This window comes from Cavia porcellus, unplaced genomic scaffold, assembly GCF_034190915.1.
Source record: "Cavia porcellus strain 051 isolate PalLab524CR breed Dunkin Hartley unplaced genomic scaffold, mCavPor4.1 scaffold_10, whole genome shotgun sequence".
Taxonomy (NCBI): Eukaryota; Metazoa; Chordata; class Mammalia; order Rodentia; family Caviidae; genus Cavia; species Cavia porcellus.
In genome coordinates this window covers 73,213,671-73,238,274 of record NW_026947493.1, presented here as the reverse complement: position 1 = coordinate 73,238,274, position 24,604 = coordinate 73,213,671, and the positions used below count along the sequence as shown (strand labels likewise).

General features: G+C 41.4%; 1 protein-coding gene across 1 annotated transcript; it reads left to right on the top strand.

The window, feature by feature from the left end:
* The first annotated feature begins 2,433 nt into the window (after positions 1-2,433).
* Positions 2,434-18,805, top strand: Pabpc1 (poly(A) binding protein cytoplasmic 1). Its single transcript, XM_063257628.1, has 15 exons — positions 2,434-3,134; positions 6,639-6,832; positions 7,033-7,148; positions 9,352-9,491; positions 11,175-11,269; positions 11,775-11,912; positions 12,112-12,207; positions 13,733-14,005; positions 14,169-14,259; positions 15,072-15,182; positions 15,265-15,419; positions 16,125-16,209; positions 16,992-17,122; positions 17,548-17,641; positions 18,361-18,805. Exons 1-14 carry the CDS (start codon positions 2,942-2,944, stop codon positions 17,638-17,640), a joined length of 1,911 nt encoding a protein of 636 aa, XP_063113698.1. The 5' UTR covers positions 2,434-2,941; the 3' UTR covers position 17,641; positions 18,361-18,805.
* Positions 18,806-24,604: the final 5,799 nt, after the last annotated feature.

Sequence of the window (24,604 nt, the reverse complement as noted above, 5' to 3'; positions counted from 1 at the left end):
GTCTAGTAACTAAAATGTATCTACCTACAATCCAGGCGTTCATTTCCTGTCAAGATGCCTGGCAGGCAGAAATATTGGACTAACCAATTGGAAGACTGTATCAAATGGATTTACAAGGTCTTCTGGGAATTATTTAATCTGAGGGCAAGACCTCTCTGTTAATTGGAATATTCAACCCATCCCAGACTGATCTTGCCAAAAGTTGCTCTGACAAAATTTCCATGCTCCAAATTTTCTTACTCCAGATGGTTCCTTTCACCTGTTATTTAATGAGGTTCACCAGAAAATGTACCCTCATCTTCTAGTGATAGAATATGAAGTCATTGATTTTGTTAATTTTTTTTCTGTGCATCATGTGTTTTTTGAGACAGGATTTCCCCATGTAGTGAAAGCTGGCCTTAAACTCACTATGTTGCCCAAGCTGGCCTCAAACTCAGTGATTCTCTGCCTCAGCCTCCCAAGTGCTGGGATTACAAGGCGTAGCCTACCACACCTGGCCTGTATATATGGTATCTGGAGTTTCTAACCCTGGGCATAATCTTTCCCAGTTATTGGTAATCTCCCTTTACTCCTATTTTACTGTTTGTTTCCTTCTTTACAAATGTTTCATTTTGCATATTGCCTCTGTTCAGTAAATTAATGAAACAACCAAATTTTCTTTTAAACCACAATGGAATTTTCACATTTTGATGAAAACCAATTTAGGCCCAAATAGGAAACTGTTCAAGCCTGGTAAAATACTAGGACTTTAGAATACTGCTATGTTTAAATGATTAACAGATGATAATCATATCTTAACCTTCTTGAAAACAAAAACTTGATTTTTTATCATTTTACTTATAGTACTCTCCACTGGGTAGCATTCAATGGACATACATGAATTGACTTTAAACATAGTTTTGTTAGATTGAACAACAGTTTGTCATTTAGTAATAAATGTCTTCCTTTTAAAGTACAACCCTGAGATTTGCTCTTTTTCATAACAGAGCAAGTAAGGCAACATGTTCGCAGAAAAATAAACTCATGCTACTAAGATAGGGGATAAGAGATTGTGTAACACTGTTGGTTTAATTTCTAATTAAATGAGAACTGCAATACTATAGGCATGCATTAAAGTTTATTGAATTAAAGAGTGAATTGGGCAATCATTTAACTTGAGACTGTTCCCTGAACAACAAAATAAAATTATTACCACTTGCTCTACCTCCCATACAAGATTACCGGTGCGTTTATGCAAGGGCTCTAAAAATTGTAAGAGCACATTACTAAAGCAGAATTTATACTTAATGTCATTCCTACAGCTAGTTATAGCTATCAATTCATTAAGTGTGGCATTGTCATTGAAATCCACGATACTGCACAAATCTGTCTGAACGTGTGTGACTGTTCTTTTAGATTATCCCTAGTTCTGCCGGATGCAGAGCTCTGGGGCCATCCATTCTCAAATCGCCGTGAGAAACATATACTTTAGGCAGAATCAATCGTTTTTCTCAACTCCTGCTTTTCTACCTCGAAGAAAAATCTGGCAGACACCGCACTGACCAGGAATCCCGCCCAAGCACTTAGAAAGTGACCCCAGGACTTAGCGCAGCGTCCCCGGCTGTAGCCAGGGCGACCCGGGCGGCCCGCGGCCGGCGAGCGGACGCCAAGGTTGGAGATCGGAGCTCCCCTCCCCCCGGATCTGGCGCCCGGCGGTTGGGGTCCCGGGACCCGCGGACGGTTGGAGCGGCGAGCGGCGCGGCCGTTGAGCACTCCAGCTCCCGGCAGGCACTGCTCAGGGACCGGCACGCGCGGCGGCGCTGCCCGCCGGGACTCGTAGTGCGGACGGGTAGGAGAAAGCCGCTCGGCTCCCTCCGCGCTCATCTGGGAAACTGCCCGCAGTGTACCACGCCGGCCCACTCGGGCCCGACGTCTCTGGACGTAGGCCGGCAGCGACGGGAAGAAGCCGCTGGCTGCGCACGTGGGGGTAGTTGGCGCTGAGGCACCCGGAAGCCCTGATACTGCCCTCCGCGGCGGCGACGGGTTTAACGCTTCTCCAGGTGGCGGGAAGGGGGCGGGGCGTACGTGGGGAGGAGCCGACCCGGTCAGGCCCGCCCGCCCCTCGCTCTACGCCGGCGCAGCGCAGGCCCCGCCTCCGGGCGCAGCGCGTGCGCAGGAGCCCCGCCCCTCCGCCCCGCCCCTCCGCTCAGCCCCACCCCCACGTCCACAGCCACCGCCACCGCCGCCGCCGCCGCCGCCGCCGCCACTGCCGCCGTCGTCACCTCTCCCTTCCTCTCTACTCTTCCTCCTCCTCTTCTCTTCCCTCCGCCCCCTCGCCTCTTTTGCTCCGCCTTCTCCGGCGCTGACGCTCGCGTAGTGCTCTGGCGTCAGACGCGCGGGGGCGGGGCGAGTGCGGCGGGGGGTATAAGTAGAGGGTGTGGGAGGAGGTGCTTCCCCTTCTCCCCGGCGGTTAGTGCTGAGAGTGCGGAGTGTGTGCTCCGGGCTCGGAACACACATTTATTATTAAAAAACCCAAAAAAAATCTAAAAAAATCTTTTAAAAAACCCAAAAAAATTTACAAAAAATCCGCGTCTCCCCCGCCGGAGACTTTTATTTTTTTTCTTCCTCTTTTATAAAATAACCCGGTGAAGCAGCCGAGACCGACCCGCCCGCCCGCGGCCCCGCAGCAGCTCCAAGAAGAAACCCGGAGACCGAGGCCTTCCCGCCGCTCAGACCAACACCGCCAGCCTCTCCTCCCTTCCTAGCAGCCACCCGTCCGCCCGCCTGCAGCAGCCGATCGACCCCGTTCTGCGGCCGTTGAGTAGTTTTCGGTTCCGGTTGATTTTTGTCCCTCTGCGCTTGCCCCCGCTCCCCTCCCCCCGGCTCCGGTCCTGGTGCCTGCACCCACTCTCCTGCTCTCGGAAAGGTCGTGGCCTGTGGCCCCACGGGCAGCTGTGCCGAAATGAACCCCAGCGCCCCCAGCTATCCCATGGCCTCTCTCTACGTGGGGGATCTACACCCCGACGTGACCGAGGCGATGCTCTATGAGAAGTTCAGCCCGGCCGGGCCCATCCTCTCCATCCGGGTCTGCAGGGACATGATCACCCGCCGCTCCTTGGGCTACGCGTACGTGAACTTCCAGCAGCCGGCGGACGGTGAGCACCGGGCCGGAGGGCGGCGGGCAGGCGGCCATGAACCTCGGGCGGTGGCGGTGGCGGCGGGCTGCTAGGCCGGCGGGCCCGGGGGCGGCGGGCGGCGTGTCAGCCCCCAGGGTCGGCGGGGACGCGCTGGGCGCCGGGACTGCCGGCCAGAGGCCCCGGGAGCCGCACTGTCCTGCCCTGGGGACCCACGTAGCCGGCGACGCACGCCCCTCGCCTGCCGGGCCACTTCCTCCTTTGCAACCATTTTCTCGTCCTCGGCTGCTCTCAAAGTTTAGGGTGATGACGCGCTGGGAGGGTGGATGAGGCTCACTCCTGGTGCTGCGCTCCCACCAGAAGGTGCAGGTACCCAAACCCCCTTCCCGGGTGGAAGATGGAGGCTCCCACCGGGGCTTCTAGCCGGCGCCCCAGCCTGGGAGGAAGTGCGACTCGGGCCTCGCAAGACACGTGTTGAACCCTGTAACCTCGCAGGCCCAAGGCCTGTTCTTGTGGTTGGCCCCGTGCCGGGAGCCGGGTGGTAGAGCCACCGGGCACACCGGGCAAAGTTAGTGGGGGTCTTGGGGAGGTGGTCCTCGGCGTTGGGAGTCCGGACTTTGCAACGTGCTAGTGACTGATGGACCTAGGAATAGAAATTAGCATCCGAGACGTGTACTTAGGGATGTTCCTCTAGACTAAGCATTTCTTTAGGGTTTACAGCAGGATGATGGAAGGAGGAGGGATGTGGAAGAAGACCCTTTTGGAGACCAGTTATTTCAGATAATTTAGATCGTTTTTTAATGAAACTTGATCTGAATTTCATAATATCGGTGATACGTGGAACATATGTTTTCTTTTAGAACAGCTTCTATGGTTTTGAGGGATTTTTTAAAAAGTATGTTGACTAAGTTCAGCTGGACATACTAGGAAAAGCTACATTGAACCATTACATTTGCCTGTAGCATTCAAGTAAACCGTGGATCTCCTTTTAAAAGTGTACAAGAATATTGCGGGTTTTGAGGGATGGTAAAATACAAAATAACAGATTTGTTGAGCCTGTGTTTTTATTTGAAGTTAATAATGCACAAAAACAAAATTTAACAGTTAAAGTATATAGCTGGATGAATTAGTAGGTCTGCAATATCTGGATCAGTTGACTTCAAACAGTTAGGTTCACTCAGTTGTGGCCCAGTTTTTCTTCCAGCTGCTTGGAGGTGTAACAAATACTCTAAAATTTGAGAGACTCATTTTTATTTTAGAAAATTCTACAAAGGTGAGTTAGATTTATTCATTCACTTAGTTAATGGTTGATGATGAGTTTTACACTGGGTGAAGTTGATACCAAGATTTTGAGCAAGCACAATATTGTATGACACAGCCAAAGTTGTAAAACTGCCCTGTAGCTGTAGGTTTCCTACTTTTTTGCTTTTTAAGCAGTCATTTAATATAACAGTTTTAAATTTTGGGCAGTGTGTGTGTTATTTTGGGACAAGTAATCAGTCCTCAAGAGTAGGGAAAAAAACTTGAATGAATTCTAGATACTGTAAAATGGTAACTTGAAAGTTTTAGTCCTGAGTTTAATATTTTTAAATCCAGGAAAACAATTTGGAATTTGAAAAGTTGAACTTGAGGTTGCCATGGTTACAATATAGCATATATACTTTCAGATTATACTAGTAGACCTGTACAGTAACTGTTCAAAATAATACAGCGTTTTTATCTTTAGTTTTTAGTTTCTATATAATTGACCATCTTGCAAAGTAGTTTTTCAGATTGTCATTTTTTAAAGCTTATTATGGCGTTGATTTGTAGACTAGCTTCTGCAAGTGACCAGTATTTGATGGGGTGAGGTGACTCATTCAAAAGAAGCCTAAGCAAAGTCAGCTAAAAAAAAGAAAGAAAAAGAAAAACTGGGGAACTGAGTAGGTGTGGTGAATTGATAATGAGCTGACAGCTAATTATCACTATTCTCTACAAACTAGAATTTTCATTTATAGAAGTGGCTGGACAGTTTGTCAAGTTAGATAACTTTACAGTTAGGTTGGTCTGGAAGTCACACATTGTTTCAGGACTTCCAAGGGCTGTCTTTTCCCTTCTGTAGAGACTAGGCTTTACTAAAGGTTGGGGTTTTTCTATTTAGGGTTTCCATTTGAGTGTTTCTATAATGGTACAGGTACATATAATTCAGTCTTCATAGACTAAAAGTAATTATAGGGTAGATTTTTTGAAAATTTCCAGCACAATCTAGAAATAACAAAATCATCGGTTAAGTAAACCGATGACCTAAGATAAAATTAGTTTTGTGTATCCAGGAAGTGTGAAAAGTGGATTGTGAATATTGTGAACCTGACATTTTAAAAATTCTCTGATTACTATACAAGTAAGTACATCTGGCTTCACATTAGTTTTTGAAGGCATTCAGACTTTCTAGCCTTTTTGCCATGAACACCTCCCCAGTGATTCATTCAGGGAAGTTTTGTTGATGGACTAATCTATGTATAACATCGGTAATGCTGAGCAATAGAATGAGGGAAGTTTTGACAAACAGGAAGAAGTTAAATGCTTAAATACAAAAGTTTCTTTTCAGTCTGTTGATACCTACAGTTACCTGGTCTTTTTGCTCTGTTTCTTGAGACAGGGTCGGTGTAGTCCAGGTTGAGCTCCCAGAAATCCTGCCCTTGTCCCCAGTGGTGGGATTACAGGCAGGCACCACCAGGCCCAACCGCTTAGTCTTCCTTTGTTCCTTAAGTAGATTGAATGTAAAAGAATCATGGTTTCGTGTTGAGCAAAAGGTGTTTTTACATTTAATGGCAAAGGAATTGAGCGTTTCAGATATGTGCTAATTATTAGCAGTGTTAAGTTTCTTTACAGATTTGGGGATTTTGATGATTTATTTTTTCTTTGTGCATTATACAGTTAAATGTAGACAAGTCAAGGATATAGCTCAGTGGTCAGCAGCACAGTGCTTGCCTGGTAAGCGTGAGGTCCTAAGTTCAGTTCCTAGTTAAACCCCCACCCCGCAAAAAAAAAAAAACCAGATTAGTAGTTGGTGCTTGAAAGGTTCAGCAGTCTTCAGAGGGAGGTTTGAGGCAGTACCTCACTATGTGTAGTCAAAACTGACAAAACTTAAATTGTGACCCCAGCCTTGCCTCAATTTGTAGTGATCCTCCTGTCTCAGCCTCCCAAATGTTGGGATTACTGGTATACACCACACTACACCTGGCTCCAGCTTTCTGGAACTTTGAGAAGAGTTCAGCTGTGAGACTAGACTAGACTAGACTAGACTCTTTCCACCATAGCTGATATATATTTTGGGGGATTTGGGTTTTGGTTGTTTTTAAGACAGGATCTTGTTACATAGTTCAGGCTGCTCTTACTTATGTAGCCCAGGCTGGTTCTCCTGCTCAGCCTCCTGAGTGCTGGGGTTACCGGTGTGCATCATTATACCTGTCTAGTTAATGTGATTTTAAGTGACCAGTTGAAGTTTTGAAGTAATACTCAACTTTGAAAATTTCCTTCTTGCAGCGGAGCGTGCTTTGGACACCATGAATTTTGATGTTATAAAGGGCAAGCCAGTACGCATCATGTGGTCTCAGCGTGATCCATCACTTCGCAAAAGTGGAGTAGGCAACATATTCATTAAAAATTTGGACAAATCCATTGATAATAAAGCACTGTATGATACATTTTCTGCTTTTGGTAACATCCTTTCATGTAAGGTAAGCAAAGATATGATAGGTAACATTTACAGTGTTTAGCTGATTAGTGTGGTCCTTAGAAATAGCAACTGCTGTTACAGGGTTGTCTTTGTTTACCAAATATATAGTACCTGAGGTTAGGTAGCTAGCATTGTCTCTGAACACTGGGAAATGTTAAATCAATAGCCAGTAATGAAAAATGGGTATACATTTTTCCCTAGGTGGTTTGTGATGAAAATGGGTCCAAGGGCTATGGATTTGTACATTTTGAGACGCAAGAAGCCGCTGAAAGAGCTATTGAAAAAATGAATGGGATGCTTCTAAATGATCGCAAAGTGTAAGTAGAAATATTGAGTTGGTATTTCAATACTGTTTTTAGTAGTCCAGGTTTGTTCATTTTTAAAGTTACACATTTGTGTTTTTGTAAAGAAGATAACAGCTAGAATGAAAATGAAGCACTGTGATAGATTTTATAATTGCATTTTCTCCATACCCAGTATGACATGGATGTAATATAGTTGATAAGTGCGCAAACCATAAAGAAGTTAGGTAAGCAGGGATATAACGCTTTTTCCAGTAAATTCATGGTTGAAGAACCACATATCCACACACATTTCGTGCCAGTTTAATTAGTCCATTTTACATTTGAGGAATCTGAGAGTTAAAATTGCATATTTTTCTGATAGAAAGCAGATCTATACACACACTCAGTGAGCTGAATTCAGAGTCTGTTCTCAGTTATATTGTCTGTCAATGGGGTATAAAAACAAGGCAGGATTAAATCAAAACTTTTTGATGTTAATCTTTCCTGTAATACACAAGTTAAAAGGTTGCCCGCTCTCGAGGTTTTGCTTTTATTTTTTCTTTTTGAGACAGGGTTTCACTATGTAGTGCAGGCTGGCTTTAAACTTTCTAATATAGCCAAGGCTGGCCTCAAACTCACAGAAATTCTCTAGCCTCAGCTTCCCAAGGACTGGGATTATAGGCATGTGCCACACACCCACCCTCACCCCACCCCATCCCACCCCGGCTATTTCTGCAGCAGTTTGTTAAAATACAAATTTTATCATCTTAAGGGATGATGAATCTTAATCTCCTGGGTGAGTTCATCTTTAAGGTCATGTGTAAATAACTTGAGAGTTTTGTTACTGTGTAAACCACAATGAAGGCATGTATTTTGGGTTTTTTGGCGGGAAACGGGTGTCCAAGATCAAACTCATGACCTCATGTTTGCCAGGCAGGCACTTATACCCCTGAGCTATATTCCAAGCCCTGGATTGTTTTTTAATAAAGCAGCTGTGTCACTCTTAACTAAACACATCAGGTAGTGTAGTCAAGTCCATGATTATGGAAAGATTTTGTAATACATAGAGAAACCAAGAAGTCTTAAGAAAACCAGCAGAACCCCTTCTCCCTCAGAAGCTTGCTTTCAATAAATATATTCTGCTGTTAAGAAAACCAGCAAACCCTCAGTAGTGAAAATTGTTTATAAGTTCCTAAGGAACAGCTCATCTTTAAAATGAGATTTTAAAAATCATCATTTCATTACTATAGGTCAAATAAGCCTAAACCAAAAATCCAGGGTCCAGAAAGTGAAACTGTTTGAGCCCAATGTGGTAATCAAATCGGATTTTGGCATATTTCAGATTTTCATATTAGAGATGCTCAACCAATAAAAATAAAACAAATAAAAATCTGCACAAGTATTCTCAAGTCCAAAACACTTGGATTCCAAGTGTTTTGGGCATCCTCAACGTGGCACTTAAAATTGCAGTGCTTAGAGGCAGCACTTCAGAGGAAAAATTTAAAAGAACGTCCAATTCTGGAACATCCAGATGAAGACTGATTGATTGCTGGTTTGAGGTCTATAATGATACAACATTCTGGAAGATAGTCTGACTACGCCTTCTAAACTGATTTTTGTAGCTCTACCCTAAGAACAAATACAAAGTTGGGCAGCATTGTACAAGAGCAGAATGTGGTGTCTACAGTGAAATGTTAGTTCCCATTGAGAACATTTATGAGGCTGATAGGGTGGAAACACCTCACCAGAACCTCAAAAAGCATAGAGAAAACCATGGGTGTCTGTTACTGACTGTTCTTGAACAATTGGAGAAGGAAAAAACTTAGTCCCAGTTTGAGTGGGGTTAGGGGAGATTGATTGTTTTTCCTTTTTACTTAGCTGTATGTAACTGTTCCATGACGTATGTACTGCTTTTATATCAGAATTTTTCAAATCATGGTATTAATAATGCCTCAAAAGTTAGGCCAGGACATTGTATGCTACAGCATAGAATTGGAAAGTTAAAACTTTCCGTTTAAAGGCTGGCAAGTAAAATGCAAGAGACACTTAAAATCAACAATGGTGAAAGCTTTTACTTAGGTCTTTTCATTGACATGTAGACAGTTTATATTGATAGGAATGATCCCGTGAAACCTGGGTTAGTGAGAGAAGACAGAAAAGTGTATTAAAACATTCAGGTATAATCTGAACTATGTAAAGTAGAACCTAATGTTACAGTCCTTACGTATTTTATTAGATTTGTTGGACGATTTAAGTCTCGTAAAGAGCGAGAAGCAGAACTTGGAGCTAGGGCAAAAGAATTCACCAATGTTTACATCAAGAATTTTGGAGAAGACATGGATGATGAGCGCCTTAAGGATCTCTTTGGCAAGTTTGGTAATGTGTCTGAATTACGTTTCTATACTCAAAAGTTCTGAGTAACTGCTCAGTGCCCAGTTTTGCTGAAACACTTGCTAATGAAAGGCTGAATGAGATGAGACTTACAATGTACTTAAAAAGAACTTGCAGTTCATTGTTAAGCTATAAGTCATTATTCCATTCTACAGAGGAGCGTGTGAAGAGAATTCTGTCTAGTTTAGATGAAAGGTGAGTGAGTAATCATTGGAGTAGTGCAGTAAGTGTGACTGAATTAATTAAAAGAGACTCGAGGGCCCAGGATGCAGAATATGGGTAGCATAGGCCCTGGTTTCAGTCCTCAGTAGTGCTACCACTGTGCACACAAAGAATACATTTTAAAGGTTTTACAGTAGGTCCTGGACTTGATAGGTTTGTAGACGCTGTCCCATCAGAAGCATTGATTTGACACAGCTTGCAGTGGAATGCACTCTGGACTTGCCAGCTCCCACAGCATCGTGGTTGAATGACTTAAAACAGTGACTGAAACATTTAGGTTTTCCAGTGATAACTCTTTGGGATGATCTAAATCCATGGGATCTTAAAATACTATTTTTTTGGTTATCAAAGTAATTTGATTAATCTTAATGAGAGAGGAACTAACCTTAACTTTGGTTAGTAGAATAAGATCAGAAAATGAGCTTTGTTGTATACATTTTCAGACGATTAGCTTGACCCCACTCTGGTTTTCTTTTGTTAAAACAGAAGTGATTTGTTTTTAGTACTTCAAATAATAAAGAATTGGGTTTTGTATTGTCAACTTAAGCATGCTTTATTGAACCCTCCTTTGAGAAAACAGTCATTTTGTCCAAAGTCAAATCATTCAAGATGTGGAAAGTGTCACATTGTACTCCAGATTCTCTATGACCTCTAAAAATTTGTTCTGTCTTGCTTCTAAGTCTTAAAACCGGAAGCTATTTCTAAAGTTGGGTTTTGTTAATGAATAATGCTTTGTGAGGTGACTGTCATGAAAATGTCAGGTATTGGGGCTGGGGATTTAGCTCAGCGGCTTAAGCACCTGCCTTGCAAGCGCGCGGTCCTGAGTTTGATCCCCGGTACTGATTTAAGAAAAAATGTCAGGTACATTTACTTTTGCATACAAGAAATTTGATGTAAGGCCTTAGAGGTAAATAAAAAGAAAAGTATACCTGTGCCTGCACATCTTCCAGATTTTCAGTCACATGTGATTTTTACTTGCCTAAGATTCTCAGTGCGACTTCATTTGAAGGGGGTGCAGGGAAACACATGGCTTTAGAAGTGTACCTCCTTCCCCCCCACAGGATCCACTGTGCACTTTCCCCTCTGTTTCTATCATAGTAGACCAAGGATGGCTTAAGAGATTCTTCTAAGATGAAAAAACAGCATCTCTGAACGAAAGCTAAGTAAGAGTAGTATTTTTAAGAATTGAATGAGGTATATATCCCTCAGAATGGAGAGAAGAATCCTAAGTCAGTTAGAGAAATACGAAGTCTCTACTTGCTTACTATAAAGGGTATTTGAAGAGACCAATGTCTGGAGTATAGGAGACTTGGAGAAATGTTTGGAGTCTTAGGAATGTTTTATCCCTTTTTTTTTTTTTATCCTCCATGGCTTTGCTTTTGTATGTTAATGTAAAATGTACAAATTATGTGTATGAAATATCTTTGAATTCAAAAAATTTTTTAGGACCTGCTCTAAGTGTGAAAGTAATGACTGATGAAAGTGGAAAATCCAAAGGATTTGGATTTGTGAGCTTTGAAAGGCATGAAGATGCACAGAAAGTAAGATTCAATATTAAATGCAGTGTTGTAGTTCTGTAATCTGCTGTAAGAAAGGATATGTAGTTGTGTTAATTCTTCTGTGGGGTGGGTTCTGGGAGCCAAGGTCAGGACCACTGAGCTAAGTCCCCAGCCCTTCATGTTGAAATTAATGTGTATGCCAGTGACTATTTTACATATCCCTGTGTTGTATTGTTTGTTTTTTAAGATAGGGTCTCATTCCAGGCTAACTTTGAATTTACTGTATAGCTCACGCTAGCTGCAAACTTCGGGCAATCCTCCTGCCTCAGCCTCCTCAGCTGCAATTACAGGCATGGACCCCCATGCCCAGCTTGTTTGTGTTTTATACATGGTTTAATATAAATTGAGAACCTGTATTGCTCCAGGCTTATAGATATGGGAGGATGAGGTTACCCTAACTTTATAATTTAATAATCCGTATTGTTAAGGAAATAAGCTTTTATGTTACCAGTTGTTGATTGCATTTTTTTTTTTTTATTTCTGTAAGGCTGTGGATGAGATGAATGGAAAGGAGCTCAATGGAAAACAAATATACGTTGGTCGAGCTCAGAAAAAAGTGGAACGCCAGACGGAACTTAAGCGCAAATTTGAACAGATGAAGCAAGATAGGATCACCAGATACCAGGTTCAGTTTTAATTGAACAAGCAAAATAAGACAGGGATGAGGAAACCTATTTTACATTCATTTCAGTTATTGCCAGGTAACAGGGTTCGAGAGTGGGAAGGAAGAAACGACGGGTGGGATAAAGTAATAGCAAGTGTGCTTAGGGCCACTGTGGGGTGTGCCTTTACCCTTTCCTATAGTTCTCTTTAATTCTTTTTAGGGTGTTAACCTCTATGTGAAAAATCTCGATGATGGTATTGATGATGAACGTCTCCGGAAAGAGTTTTCTCCTTTTGGTACAATCACTAGCGCAAAGGTAAAAGCGTGTGAATTTTAAAGATTAGTGGACAAATCCCTGTATGTGGAATGTGTGCTTGCTTTGTAAATAAATAATCAAATAATTTCCCACAAAAATACCAGATCTTTCTAGAAATCAAGACCTTCATTAAATTACTAAAACTTGCATTTTTGAAGTGCATGTGAGAACCTGATGGCTTACTTTTGCAAATATTGTGAACTCTTTCCTAAGGATAGCTGCATGGTCACATGACTGGACTGCTCCATACTGGTTATTATAGCAATTTAAAAAGATAATTATTAGGGCATTGTAATTATTACAATAGTTCTACTTGCCTAATTTTGGATAGTCAGATCTTTAACTTCCCCTTAACCAATAAGCTGAGAAGATACTTCTCTTGAAGTCAGATAAAGAAACAATAATAGGACTGTAGCACAAATTCTTAAATATTGATGTGAGAAGCTCGGGTCTTGGACAGGTTTGGACAGTCTGCTGTCCATGCTTTAGAAACCCCTCCATACGAGGTTTTGTGCAAAAGCCTGGGGTAGGGGAAGAGTGCACAGGGAGAAATTTAACTTGGTGATCTGAAGTGGTCCCATGGCTGGTGCTGATATTGGCTTTTCCCTCCTGATAAACCTATTACCCTAGACAGAGTAAAAAATTGGGACAGGGGCAAAAGTCTTTGGTATATTCTTACTCAAAGGAAAGTGAAAAGGTGGGCAAGGAGGAAACGGTCATTTGTTTATCAAGACACAGATCCTTTTTTAATCAAGGATAAACATTAGCTTTAGTCTGTAAAAAGTAATTAGTTTGAGTATTTTCCATAGGGTTCAGACTTTTTATATAGGTAGAAATAGCTTTTGGAAAATGGAATCGTATTTTATACATAGTCTGACTTGCCTGTTTACTTAATAGTAGATGCAAATAAATGCTTACCTGTTTCAAGTATTCTTTTACTTTTTTTTCCTTTTTTTGTTTTAATGACTATTTGTTTTACTTATATAGTATTTACTTCAGTAGACATTTGGATTGCTTTGCATATTTGCACTGTTAGAACCAGTGCTCTAATAAACGTCTTACATCTAAATTTCTAGAATTGGAATTGCTAGTTAGTAGTAACACTGTATTTAAAATTACAGCAACCAGACTCTCAAAAAGTGGCTGGCTGAGTTTCTGTGGTCTTACTGATTTGTCAGTTGAGTCCAAAATGGTCTCATCTTAGGGGCTGGGGATTTGGCTCAGCAGCACAAGCACCTCAGCAAGAGCAAGATCCCGAGTCCATCCCTGGTACCAAAAAAAAAAGTCTCATCTTGTTTGATGTTTTTTTTTTTCTTTTTTAGTTTATTGATGCATTTTCATGTGTTTACTAATTTTGCCTTTGCATTGATTTAGGGAATTTGATGCCAGTTTTTATTTTGCAGTTAACTCCATGTTACTGTAAATAATACTCAATAAATAATACTAGAAATGACTATAGTTAACTAAATGGTGATGCTCTTGTTTCGGTGCCTCATTCTACTTTTTATTTGTTTTCTTTTAATAGGTTATGATGGAGGGTGGTCGCAGCAAAGGATTTGGTTTTGTGTGTTTCTCCTCCCCAGAAGAAGCCACTAAAGCAGTTACAGAAATGAATGGTAGAATTGTGGCCACCAAGCCACTATATGTAGCTTTAGCTCAGCGCAAAGAAGAGCGCCAGGCTCACCTCACTAACCAGTATATGCAGAGGATGGCGAGTGTACGAGCTGTGCCCAACCCTGTAATCAACCCCTACCAGCCAGCGCCTCCTTCAGGTTACTTCATGGCAGCTATCCCACAGGTGGGTTTCGGGAAGAGGCGGGCAGCGGCCCGCAGGGTGAGTGGTGGTGGCACTAGGAGAAAGTGTTCGGGGTGTGGGTCTGGCAGTGTTGGTGAGAGCAAATGCTGGTTATACAGTCTGCATTTTCTAAAGCTGATAAATTCGCTAATTGCTCCTTCTGCAGACTCAGAACCGTGCTGCATACTATCCTCCTAGCCAAATTGCTCAACTAAGACCAAGTCCTCGCTGGACTGCTCAGGGTGCCAGACCTCATCGTAAGCCTTTTAATTTTTTTGATTAAGACTGGAAATTGGATTAAAAATATTCATGAAGGAGATTAGCTGTTCTATTTCAGTAGTATGTTAGTGATGGCTTTTCATCCCTTTTGAATATAGATGTTCATTTCTTTTCCTTGCTATTTAAAAAAAAAAAAAACTGCTTCACTACCGTTCCTGTCTTACTGAGATATTAGCATGTATGCTGACTTTGGGAATGGATTCGACTCCATGTTTGAATACCAAGCAGTTTTAAAAGCTCATTATGCTATTCCTAGTGGCTTAAATATGTAATCCCAGCACTCAGGAAACTGAGGCAGGATTGCCAAGCATTTGAAGCCATGCTGAACTACATAGAGAGACCCTGTCTCAAAAAAAAAAAGCTTCAGTGTTTTTACAGTGAAACAGTTTTTCTATATGGTTCAGAATGGTCTTGCACTGTGTAGCTCATACTAGACTTGTATCTCGAATTTGCAGGTATCCTGCCTCTGCCTCCCAAGCGCTGGGATTATAGGCATACATCTCCATGCCCAGCTGGGCATTTTAATTTTAAGCCTTATCCTGTGTGACAGGCTGGTATTACAGAAGTGCTTGAGATTTTAGTCTGCTTCATTACCTTAGGTATTAGTACTACTTATTATATGAAGTCGTGTCTTTATTGCTGATTTGATGAGTGGAAAAATAGAAAGTTAGAACTTGGCTTTAGAATATTATTTGATTATTTCTAGCTTTTGTGTGAACCTCAGCTCTGAGAAAGCAGCATAACACTTTTGAGAGTTCCCAGCTGATGAGCGTTCCTGTCTTTCCTGTAGCATTCCAGAATATGCCCGGTGCTATCCGCCCAGCCGCTCCTAGACCACCATTCAGTACTATGAGACCAGCTTCTTCACAGGTTCCACGAGTCATGTCGACACAGCGTGTTGGTAAGGCTAATTTAATCCCTGTGTCAAAACGGATTCCCAGTTTGAAATAGAAAAATACAGAAACAATGTTTTTATATTTCAGCAAACACATCAACACAGACAATGGGTCCGCGTCCTGCAGCTGCTGCCGCTGCAGCTACTCCTGCTGTCCGCACCGTCCCCCAGTATAAATATGCTGCGGGAGTCCGCAATCCTCAGCAGCATCTCAATGCACAGCCCCAGGTCACCATGCAGCAGGTGTGCACGTGATCATTTCTCTGTAAGAATGACAGTGTTTTGCGGGAATCAGACATTAAGGCAACTGCTTGATTGATGAACACGGAAGCTGTGCAGAATATCTCGGTGATACATCGTGTGGAAGTGTTTTATGTCTCACTAAGAAATAGCCATTCTAAATTACTTGTGTGGTTTGGGAGTTGTTTGGCAGGCGTGTTATGAAAAGGGAAGGGAAGGGAAGTTAAGAGTGTATGTAGATAGGTTTGTGTCTTTTCCAGTGTTGGACTGATGGTAGTGACAACAGAATATGATTCCAAAGAATACTCTTGGTTTTTTTTTTTGAGCACATAGTTATTAATGACCACCTTAGCCTCCTTTTTGTTCTCCTTTTTCTTTTTCAGAGACAGGATTTCACTATATAATTTAGGCTAGGTTTGAACCCACTGCATAGCCCAGTCTGGCCACAAACTTAACAGTGATCCTCCTGACTCAGCCTTTCCCAAGTGCTGGATTATAGGCGTGTGCCACCATCCCCAGCTGGCTCTGGCCTTCCTCTTTGGGGTGGGGATGGGGCCTTAGCCTACATTTCTAAAACACTGCTCAGCCCCTAATGCTGTGTACGCAGCATGTCATATAGCCCTTGGGTGATTGTCTTGATGGCTGCTTTGTCTTGATGTGTGCTGTTCCTTCTGTGCTTAGGAGTTTTCTTTGCTGCTTTCTTTCTAGCCTGCTGTTCATGTACAAGGTCAGGAACCTTTGACTGCTTCCATGTTGGCATCTGCCCCCCCTCAAGAGCAAAAGCAAATGTTGGGTAAGTGTTTTTGTCCAACTTGTAGTCAGCAACGAAGAATAAAAAGTGCAAAAGTCACTGTGCACCTAACTAAAAGTGACAGCTGGTGCAGTAGATGGTTATGGTCACCTTAGTGGTGGCAAAGCATCTAATAGATCAGGTACAACTCAAACCCCACTTGTTTATTGCAGAGTGCCAGTACTGCAATTAAATCCAAATACTGAGGTTTTAGTTTAGAAAAACAACTCTGTGCCTGTTAAAAAGAAAAACATGTGCCAGGTTTGCTGCTACTGTAACTAATTAAAACATTGCAAAGCTAGTAATCACATTTGTTGGCAGTAGTTAGGGTGGTAGAGTATGACTTACCATGGGCCCAGCTCACCTTTTCTTTCTTTCTTTTTTTTTAATGAGACAAATCTTGTTATAGAATTCAGGCTGGCCTTGAACTTGTAGCAATCCTTTTGCCTCAGCTTCAAGTGAGATATTCACCTCCAAGTGCTACCAACTCCATTTTTGGAAGAAAGAATTTAAACCAGATAAGATGAGGGTTTGGTTTTTGTCTAAGCAGATTTAACAATTTAATAGTGATTACATTACTTATTTAACAGCTCAGTAGTGCTAGGAATTACTTTGTGGTAGATTTTACTCTTTCCTGTGAAAGGTGTAACGAAATGATGAGTTGTGGGCTGGCATACGTGTACTACATGCAAGTAAGCGTCCTCAAAAGTAGCTTGTTAAGTGCCATCTGTATTTTTTTCTTTGCTTTTTTTTTGACTGAAAGATTTGAATATTTTCAATTCTAGGTGAACGGCTGTTTCCACTTATTCAAGCCATGCACCCTACTCTTGCTGGTAAAATCACTGGCATGTTGTTGGAGATTGATAATTCAGAACTTCTTCACATGCTGGAGTCTCCAGAGTCTCTCCGTTCTAAGGTCATTTAAAATTTATCATTTGTCTAGTTGACTCTGTCTTCCAGTGTTTTCTGTAGAGTAGTTCTGTAGAACATTTACATAGTGCTTTAAACAAATCAGAGTCCTGTGGGTTTACAAACATTAATCATGAACACTCAGAATAACCACCTGTGATGTGTTTTGCCCGCTTTGTAAATGGGGAAGCTGAAACAGTTGGTAACTGGCCCAGTGCTCCCATGGTATATGTGGAAGCTGTTCAGATGCAGTCAGTTTAGTTCTGACGTCATACTCTTTAGTCCTGCTGTTTAGAATAATTTTTCACTACTTTGTCTTTGTGCATACTTACTTGTCTATGCAGACTTATTTGTCTATGGGAATTTATTATTAGTTAGAAACTGTTTTCAGTTATTTATTTACCAGGCCAATGTATTTGGTGGTACCTTTAGGTTGATGAAGCCGTAGCTGTACTACAAGCCCACCAAGCTAAAGAGGCTGCTCAGAAAGCAGTGAACAGTGCCACTGGAGTTCCAACTGTTTAAAGTGAGTTTTTCTTCTGTAATTCACTGTTTTCCAGCTTGACTTAGAGAAGTAGACATATAATGGAATTAAAGGAAACTTCACCTGTTATGCTTGTATAAACTAGCGTTTTTAAATTGCAGCATTTTCAGACAGCTGTGGTATTTGTAATTTACATTAAGTGGTCTGTACCAGGTTGGTTTTCAAAAGTTTTAAACGTTTATTCGGTGGTGACTACAACATTTGCCCTCACTGCTCTGTTATTCCATGAAACAGGATAACATTTTGGGGTCTTTTTGAGACAGGGTCTTGCTCTCTGTGTAGTTCAGGCTGGCCTTAAACTCACTATGTGACCCAGACTGGCCTCAAAAACTTGAGGCAATTCTCCTGCCGCAGCCTCCTGAGTGCTGGGATTACAGGTGTGCACCACCATGTCTGCAGAAACGGTCTGATGTAGCCACAAAGCTACAGCTAAGATCAGGACCAGGGACTGGAAAGCCTTTTTGTGGAGGACTGGCAGAATTAATAGGTTTTGTGGGCAATGTATGTAGTTCCTGGCGAAATTACTCTGTTGCAGTGTCTAACAGAGCAGATGTGGATGTAAAGGAATGGTGGTTACAGTAAAAGTCTACAGAAAAAGTTTACAGAAAGGGGCACCAGACTGCATTTGGCTGTGGGCTTTTAATTTGCTACTGACAAGTACCAGTAATTCCTGTCTCTAAATGTTTATTCTTAATTTACAGATTGATCAGGGACCACGAAAAGAAACTCGTGCTTCACCGAAGAAAAATATCTAAACATCGAAAAACTTTAAATACTATGAAAAAAAAAAAACATTGCAAAATATAAAATAAATAAAAAAAGGAAAGGAAACTTTGAACCTTATGTACCGAGCAAATGCCAGGTCTAGCAAACAATGCTAGTCCTAGATTACGTGATTTAAAAACAAAAAAATACAAAAAAAAATAGTAAAATATAAAAACAAATTAATGTTTTATAGACCCCAGAAAAAGAATTTTCAGCAAAGTACAAAAATTTAAAGCATTCCTTTCTTTAATTTTGTAATTCTTTACTGTGGAATAGCTCAGGATGTCAGTTCTGTCTACATAACAGAATTGATAACTGAGCAAGGAAACGTAATTTGGATTATAAAATTCTTGCTTTAATAAAAATTCCTTAAACAGTGCACGGCTATGCTTTTTTCTTTTTCTTTTGTCTTTTTCCTTTTTATTGGTACTGGGGATTGAACTCACGACTGCCTGCTTGCAAGGTGGGCGCTTATGCCACTGAGCTAAATCCCCAGCCCCCACTATGCTTTTTTAAAGTCTCATTCTCTCGATGGACATGAAACAGGTGATGACTTTTAAGTTACACACCTGGAAGTAGTGGTTGGCATAACAGTCTCTTCTGTTGAACTCAAAAGTGCCTTGGCTTTGTATTAAAAGGCGTAGATCACTCTGCTGAGGCATTCTATGAATTGAGAGTCCATGTGAGCTTTCATAAAGGTTCGATCAGTTTAAAACCATACTGTTAGGCACCAAGGAGTCTTATGCCTAATGCACGTGTGCTCTACCACTGAGCTACATCCCAACCATATACCTATTACCGAGAGGTCTTTAGTTTGGTAGTTTGTAATGGTGACTTAATTTCAGTATGTTGTAATAACCTTACCACTTATGATTTTTGTCAAAGTTAAGATGTAGGGATTCTCTCTTCTAGAGGATAGGTGTAGACATGACTTCATATCTTATGCAGATAGCTGTATAAAAAGTATTTTAGGCATTTTGCATTTTTGAGAAAGTGGTCTGATACTCTTCTGCACACTGAGTTTTGAGTAGCTTCTTACCTCATGACTATGCTAGGAACAGCATTTGGGATCCGATCCTGGTTTGTAAGTGGCAGTTCTCCCTGTACAATGAGACCTTATAAGAGTTCTATACCTAGCCAAGCTTGGCTTTTGAAACTGGTGTATAAAACCAACCCATCCCATTTACTGTGGCTCAAATAAGTGCACCCAATGGACAGTCGATAGCTTTTTGTCAGTGCTTAGAAACATATGCCATCTTTCCGAAAATTTTAGTTTGAAAAGATGATGGCTTTTAAAGAAGCAGGTTTTAATTGAAATTTTTAGGAGTTGTAAAATGTATTTCAAATAGTTTGCACAAGCTAGCTTTTTTTTTTTTTTTTTTTTTTTTTGTATCAGGGATTGAACTCAGGACCACATGGCTTGCAAGGTTGGTGCTTATGCCACTGAGCTAAATCCCCAGCTAGCTACTTTTATTTGATGGTTAAAGTTCAGTATTTCTAGGAGGATAGGAAGGTAAGTCACACTCGTCTGTTCTTGAAATGTCTGTTTTTTAGGTATAGCAGATGTACAGGAGCCAACAAATCTGCAAGGTAGACCTTTGATCTTGCAGGAATTGTCAAGAAAAATGGACAGATCGTTTGTGGATTCGTGTTTGCATATTTGTCAACCCCAAAATTAATGCTCATACTGCTTTTCAGTCATTCCTAGACATGTACAGAACAGCAAGTCACCTGACATGCACACTCTCATAAGATCAGTTGGTTCTTTTTTAGCTATAAACAAGTGTCTCCTTCTGTTCGGTGCCATGTTCACGGGTGTAAGCCTTATGTTGGCGATCTTAACAGTCTAAATGGCCCCTGAGTGAGGACAGAAGTGCTACCTGGAGTGCGCAATACCAGAAGCACCTGAGGTACCTGATGTGTGTGTGAGGTGAACCTTGCCCAGGCAGGGGTTACGTGCCCTCCAGTGCTGTAGGGTGCGACTCCAGTGTTGATCATGACCGATGTCTAATGTGTGACAGGTTCACAGATCCCTAACACAGTGATTCAGTGCTTGTTGAGAGTGACTTCACAGAAGTAACTACATGAATGATGGAAATTCACTGGTTGTGTTTGATAAATACATAGCTCTTGTCTAGTGCTTTAAACTGCCTGGTTTCATAGTGGGGATTTGAGATGGAAGGCAGAATAAGGTAACTCCCATTTATTGCACTAGCATGTTTTTTTATAAAATGTGAGGACACATTTGAAAGTTTAGACCAACAAGGTGACAGTCTGGACAAACTGGAAACTTGTCTAGCCTACGGTAACTCCTCCATTTCAATATGTATACTGAGACTTGGATAAACAGCATAACCTATAGTAATCCCAAATATTGAGTATAGTATGGTAATCATTTTCCTATTTTCCTCACAATCCAAAAGGTTAATTTGTAATCCCATTGAGACATTATTGGAATCCAGCAAGTTAATTCCAATCTGCCACTTGCAATGCAACGCACGGCAAGAGTAAAGACACCAAGACATACTCAAAGTTAAGGGCAGCCAAGGGGTCCTAAATTGAATCCCAGTATCTGTGGGGATGTGCGGCCAAAAACCCTGATGCTAGGCTTCCCAGAAATACCTTGTGAAGAAGGAGGTGGCTGGAGGATGGTGGGAATTACTTGAGTAACTTGAGCAGGCTAGCCAGGTAGGGAGAAAAGCATCTCTGCAAAATGCAGGGCTAAGGATATTAAGAATGATTAATTTGCATAATTCAATTAAGGTAACAACTGACTTGTTTTAGGAGGCCATTGTTTGGGTTTCTGATACGTAAACATTTGTGCCCTGGAGAGGCAGAGCCTCTATCTCGAGGCTCATACCCATTTGACATTCCTGGAGCTGATGGCTCTACCATCCTGCTGTACTTAACATGTTTTAGAGAGAACACTATGCAGGGAAACAGGAGACTGCAATGGCTTTAGAGATTGCATACCAGTACCTGGCTAGCCTTATTTGCAATGCTTAGAGCCAATGAAGAGAAGGAAATGTAGTCAGCTCTGTGCATGTCAGTATAAGGAAATAAATCTCCATATAATCAAAGTTGTAGCAATTGTTCTGCATTCGAGGGGAGTCACTTAGGTGTCTCCCATAATAACCAAAAATGCGCTCTCTTTACGCTCCTCCCCCTCCAGCTCAAAGCAGTGGGCAACAGTGAGAGATAAAAGAGAGTACTTTGAAAATTTCTTACTCTTGATAAAAAGCTATCGTGGCAGATTATTGCTTTGCAGTGAGTGAGTATGACTTTAAAAAGATTCTGGATGGTTCTCGTGGAAACTAAAACTGGTTGAGTGTAGAAGCAGATCAAGTTGTGTCAGTCAGTGTACTTGCTGATACTCTGATACACTGCTCATGGGGACTTCTAGACCAGACCAGCCGGGAAGAGCACCTTTGGACAATTCCAGAGCTACATGGTGGACGTTTATCGCCTTCTCTTCGCTTCATACTGACTTCACTTGTATAAATATAACCTGTCCTCGGTGAAACAGTCTCAGGTTAAGATAATGATTTGAGTGACTACATTTTTATGGAGCATCTCACTATATTTTGTCCATCACCTAGCTTCAAATGCTGCCTAACTAGCACAATGACAGGGCGACCTCACTTCACATGGTAGGTGATACCTTTTCATGGACCATCACAATCATGGCTAATTCAAGGAAAACTGAATCATTTATAAAGGTAAAATGTGTGCAGTGCGCTGTTTACTGACTGTCACCAGGACACTTGAAGCACTGTGGCATGTTAACTAACTCTAGGTAACGCTCTTTCTGTATAAAAAAGCTCCTCACATAGGAAATCAACAGTGCTTGATTTCTCAGGAAGATGACGCAAAGTCTATTACTGTCGCTAAAGCATAAGTGAACAAATGAACTTAGGGTTGCTGATGGATTTTTGTTCTACACTTCTCTCAAGTGAAAAGCTGTGGGGTACATGGGGTATTGTGTATTACATTCCCTTCAAGTTGCTAATCAGAATTGCCAGTTTCAGCTCCTGAATGTGAATATTTTCCAAATTAAGTCTGTAGAAGAATGTTCATTTCCTTAAGCATTAATTACAATGTAAAAGGAATCAAATACTAGATTGTATGCTAAGGTACTAAGTTTTTAACTTAATTTTTAATCTTGCATGGGTAGTTTATAAACTTGCTAACCATTCTTTACAATACCAGTTATGAGACAGTGATATTTAGAGGCACTACGGTTACAGTCAACAAACGCTGAGAAAAAGTACTAAGACAGCGGCCAGGGGCAACTGTGTACCTTGATGCTTAAAGTGGGGGGACGTGTAATTTGGAAAGATGTCAATTCAATTTTTGTAGCAAAGAAATGCCTGGATTTTAGGGGCTGGGGATTTAGCTCAACGGCATAAGCACCTGCCTTGCAAGCAGGCGGTCGTGAGTTCAATCCCTGGTACCAATAAAAACGAAAAAGACAAAAAAAAAAAAAAAAAAGAAATGCCTGGATTTTGAGTCAGTAATTATAACTGCTAATATTAAGCATGTACTACAAATTAATTTATCAGGTGAATTTCTTTCCTGTTTCTGTTCCGGAAATTAAATCCAAGGCTTCACACATGCTACACAAACATCACTGAATTATACATAGCCCAGACCTCAAATGAACTCTTTCCTATACTTGAGCACATTCAGTTCTTTATATAACTCACGACATTGATTGAGTAATGTCCCATCTTGCAGAACAAGAAACTGAAACTTTGGAAGCGATCTGCCCAAGCTTGCGTGCATGGTAAGCAGTGATGGAAGCTGGGATTTGGATCAAGGCTTATACTCTGGAGTTCATGCTTTTAGGCTCAGCATAAACTGTCTATAAAGTACAAAAAGAAAGGTCTATAATGTATCAAGTACCTGGGCTGCCTTTAGCCTGGGGACTGGGGACACTGGGGGACCCACCTAGCAAGTTCTCGCATTTCTCAAAGTGCATAGTCAGACAAACAGGAAGATGCTTTTCTGTTACACATTTCTCATCAAAAAATTGAGAATGTCATTGTTTAGGAGAAAAAGGACTTTCACCAGGATAAAATTCAAAATGAATATTTTTTTCTTCCTCTGAGAGCCTTGGACTGCTTGGGAACATTAGACATTCCTTTAGTGACCCTGTGATCATCTTTCTAGGTTCTCTTGGAGCTGATAAACTTACTCAAAATCTTGTAATTAAGAATATTTAGGGCTGGGGATTTAGCTCAGTGGTTTAAGTGTCTGCCTGACACCTGGTACAAAAAAAAAAAAGTTTATAAAGCCTGCATAATTAGCACTCTGACCCTGTATTGTGCTTCTGTACCAAGCAGGAAGATACCAACATTCTCTTTAACATTTTTCAAGCAATAGGTATGGAGTCAGGATGTGGTGGTGCATACCTGTAACCCCAGCACTTGGGAGTCTGAGGCAGGAGGATTGCCTTGAGTTCAAGGGCAGCCTGGACTATGTAGTCAGATCTTGTCTCAACTAAAAAAACAAAAGAATGAATGAAATGTCAATTGCCTCTGCTAAAGAAGAAATTTCCAACAAATGGAGAATGCTTTCAAATAAGTAACACATACTTGTAGTGTGGTCTAGAACTGCTCGTCACTAACTTTTAGTTTAATTTAGCTTTTCTCTTCTAATTATGTGGACAAGACTAATTAAAATTTTCTTCACTGATTATATTGATAAGACTTTGGGATGACATTGTCTGGAAATGCAAACTTGGCTCTCATCTGATCCCAGAGGCTGAGTGATGAATGCTTTGTGGTGGTGTCACCTTCGGCCCTGTCTCGACTGTCCCCTGGCAGAAGCGGCCCTGTGGCTTTTGGACACAGACACAGCCGTTCGAGCCTGTGGTACACTGTGAGCAGGGTGTGTGTCCTTTCTAGTGATGCCTCAGATCTGTGGTGATTTGGGAGCAGCGCTCTTTGCCTTGTTTTTTAAAACTTTATTCTTTGCTTTTTATTACACAGATTTTATTTCTGAATAGACTTTAATTTGAATTTTTATTGCAGTATTACCTCTTTATAGTAGAGTGCAAAACCTAAAGAGTGCATCTTTTCTGATTTTGGCCAATGCTTATAACCAAGCATAAAAAAGTACATGGCGGCTAACGCCTATAATCCCAGCACTTGGGAGGCTGAGGCAGGAGGATCATTG

Bases quoted from the DNA above. Each gene is read 5' to 3' on its own strand.
- Pabpc1 (XM_063257628.1), top strand. From the start codon at position 2,942: ATGAACCCCAGCGCCCCCAGCTATCCCATGGCCTCTCTCTACGTGGGG. The intron at 15,420-16,124 runs GTGTGCACGTGA...CTTTCTTTCTAG, and splicing joins CCCAGGTCACCATGCAGCAG to CCTGCTGTTCATGTACAAGG. The intron at 17,123-17,547 runs GTCATTTAAAAT...TGGTACCTTTAG, and splicing joins CAGAGTCTCTCCGTTCTAAG to GTTGATGAAGCCGTAGCTGT.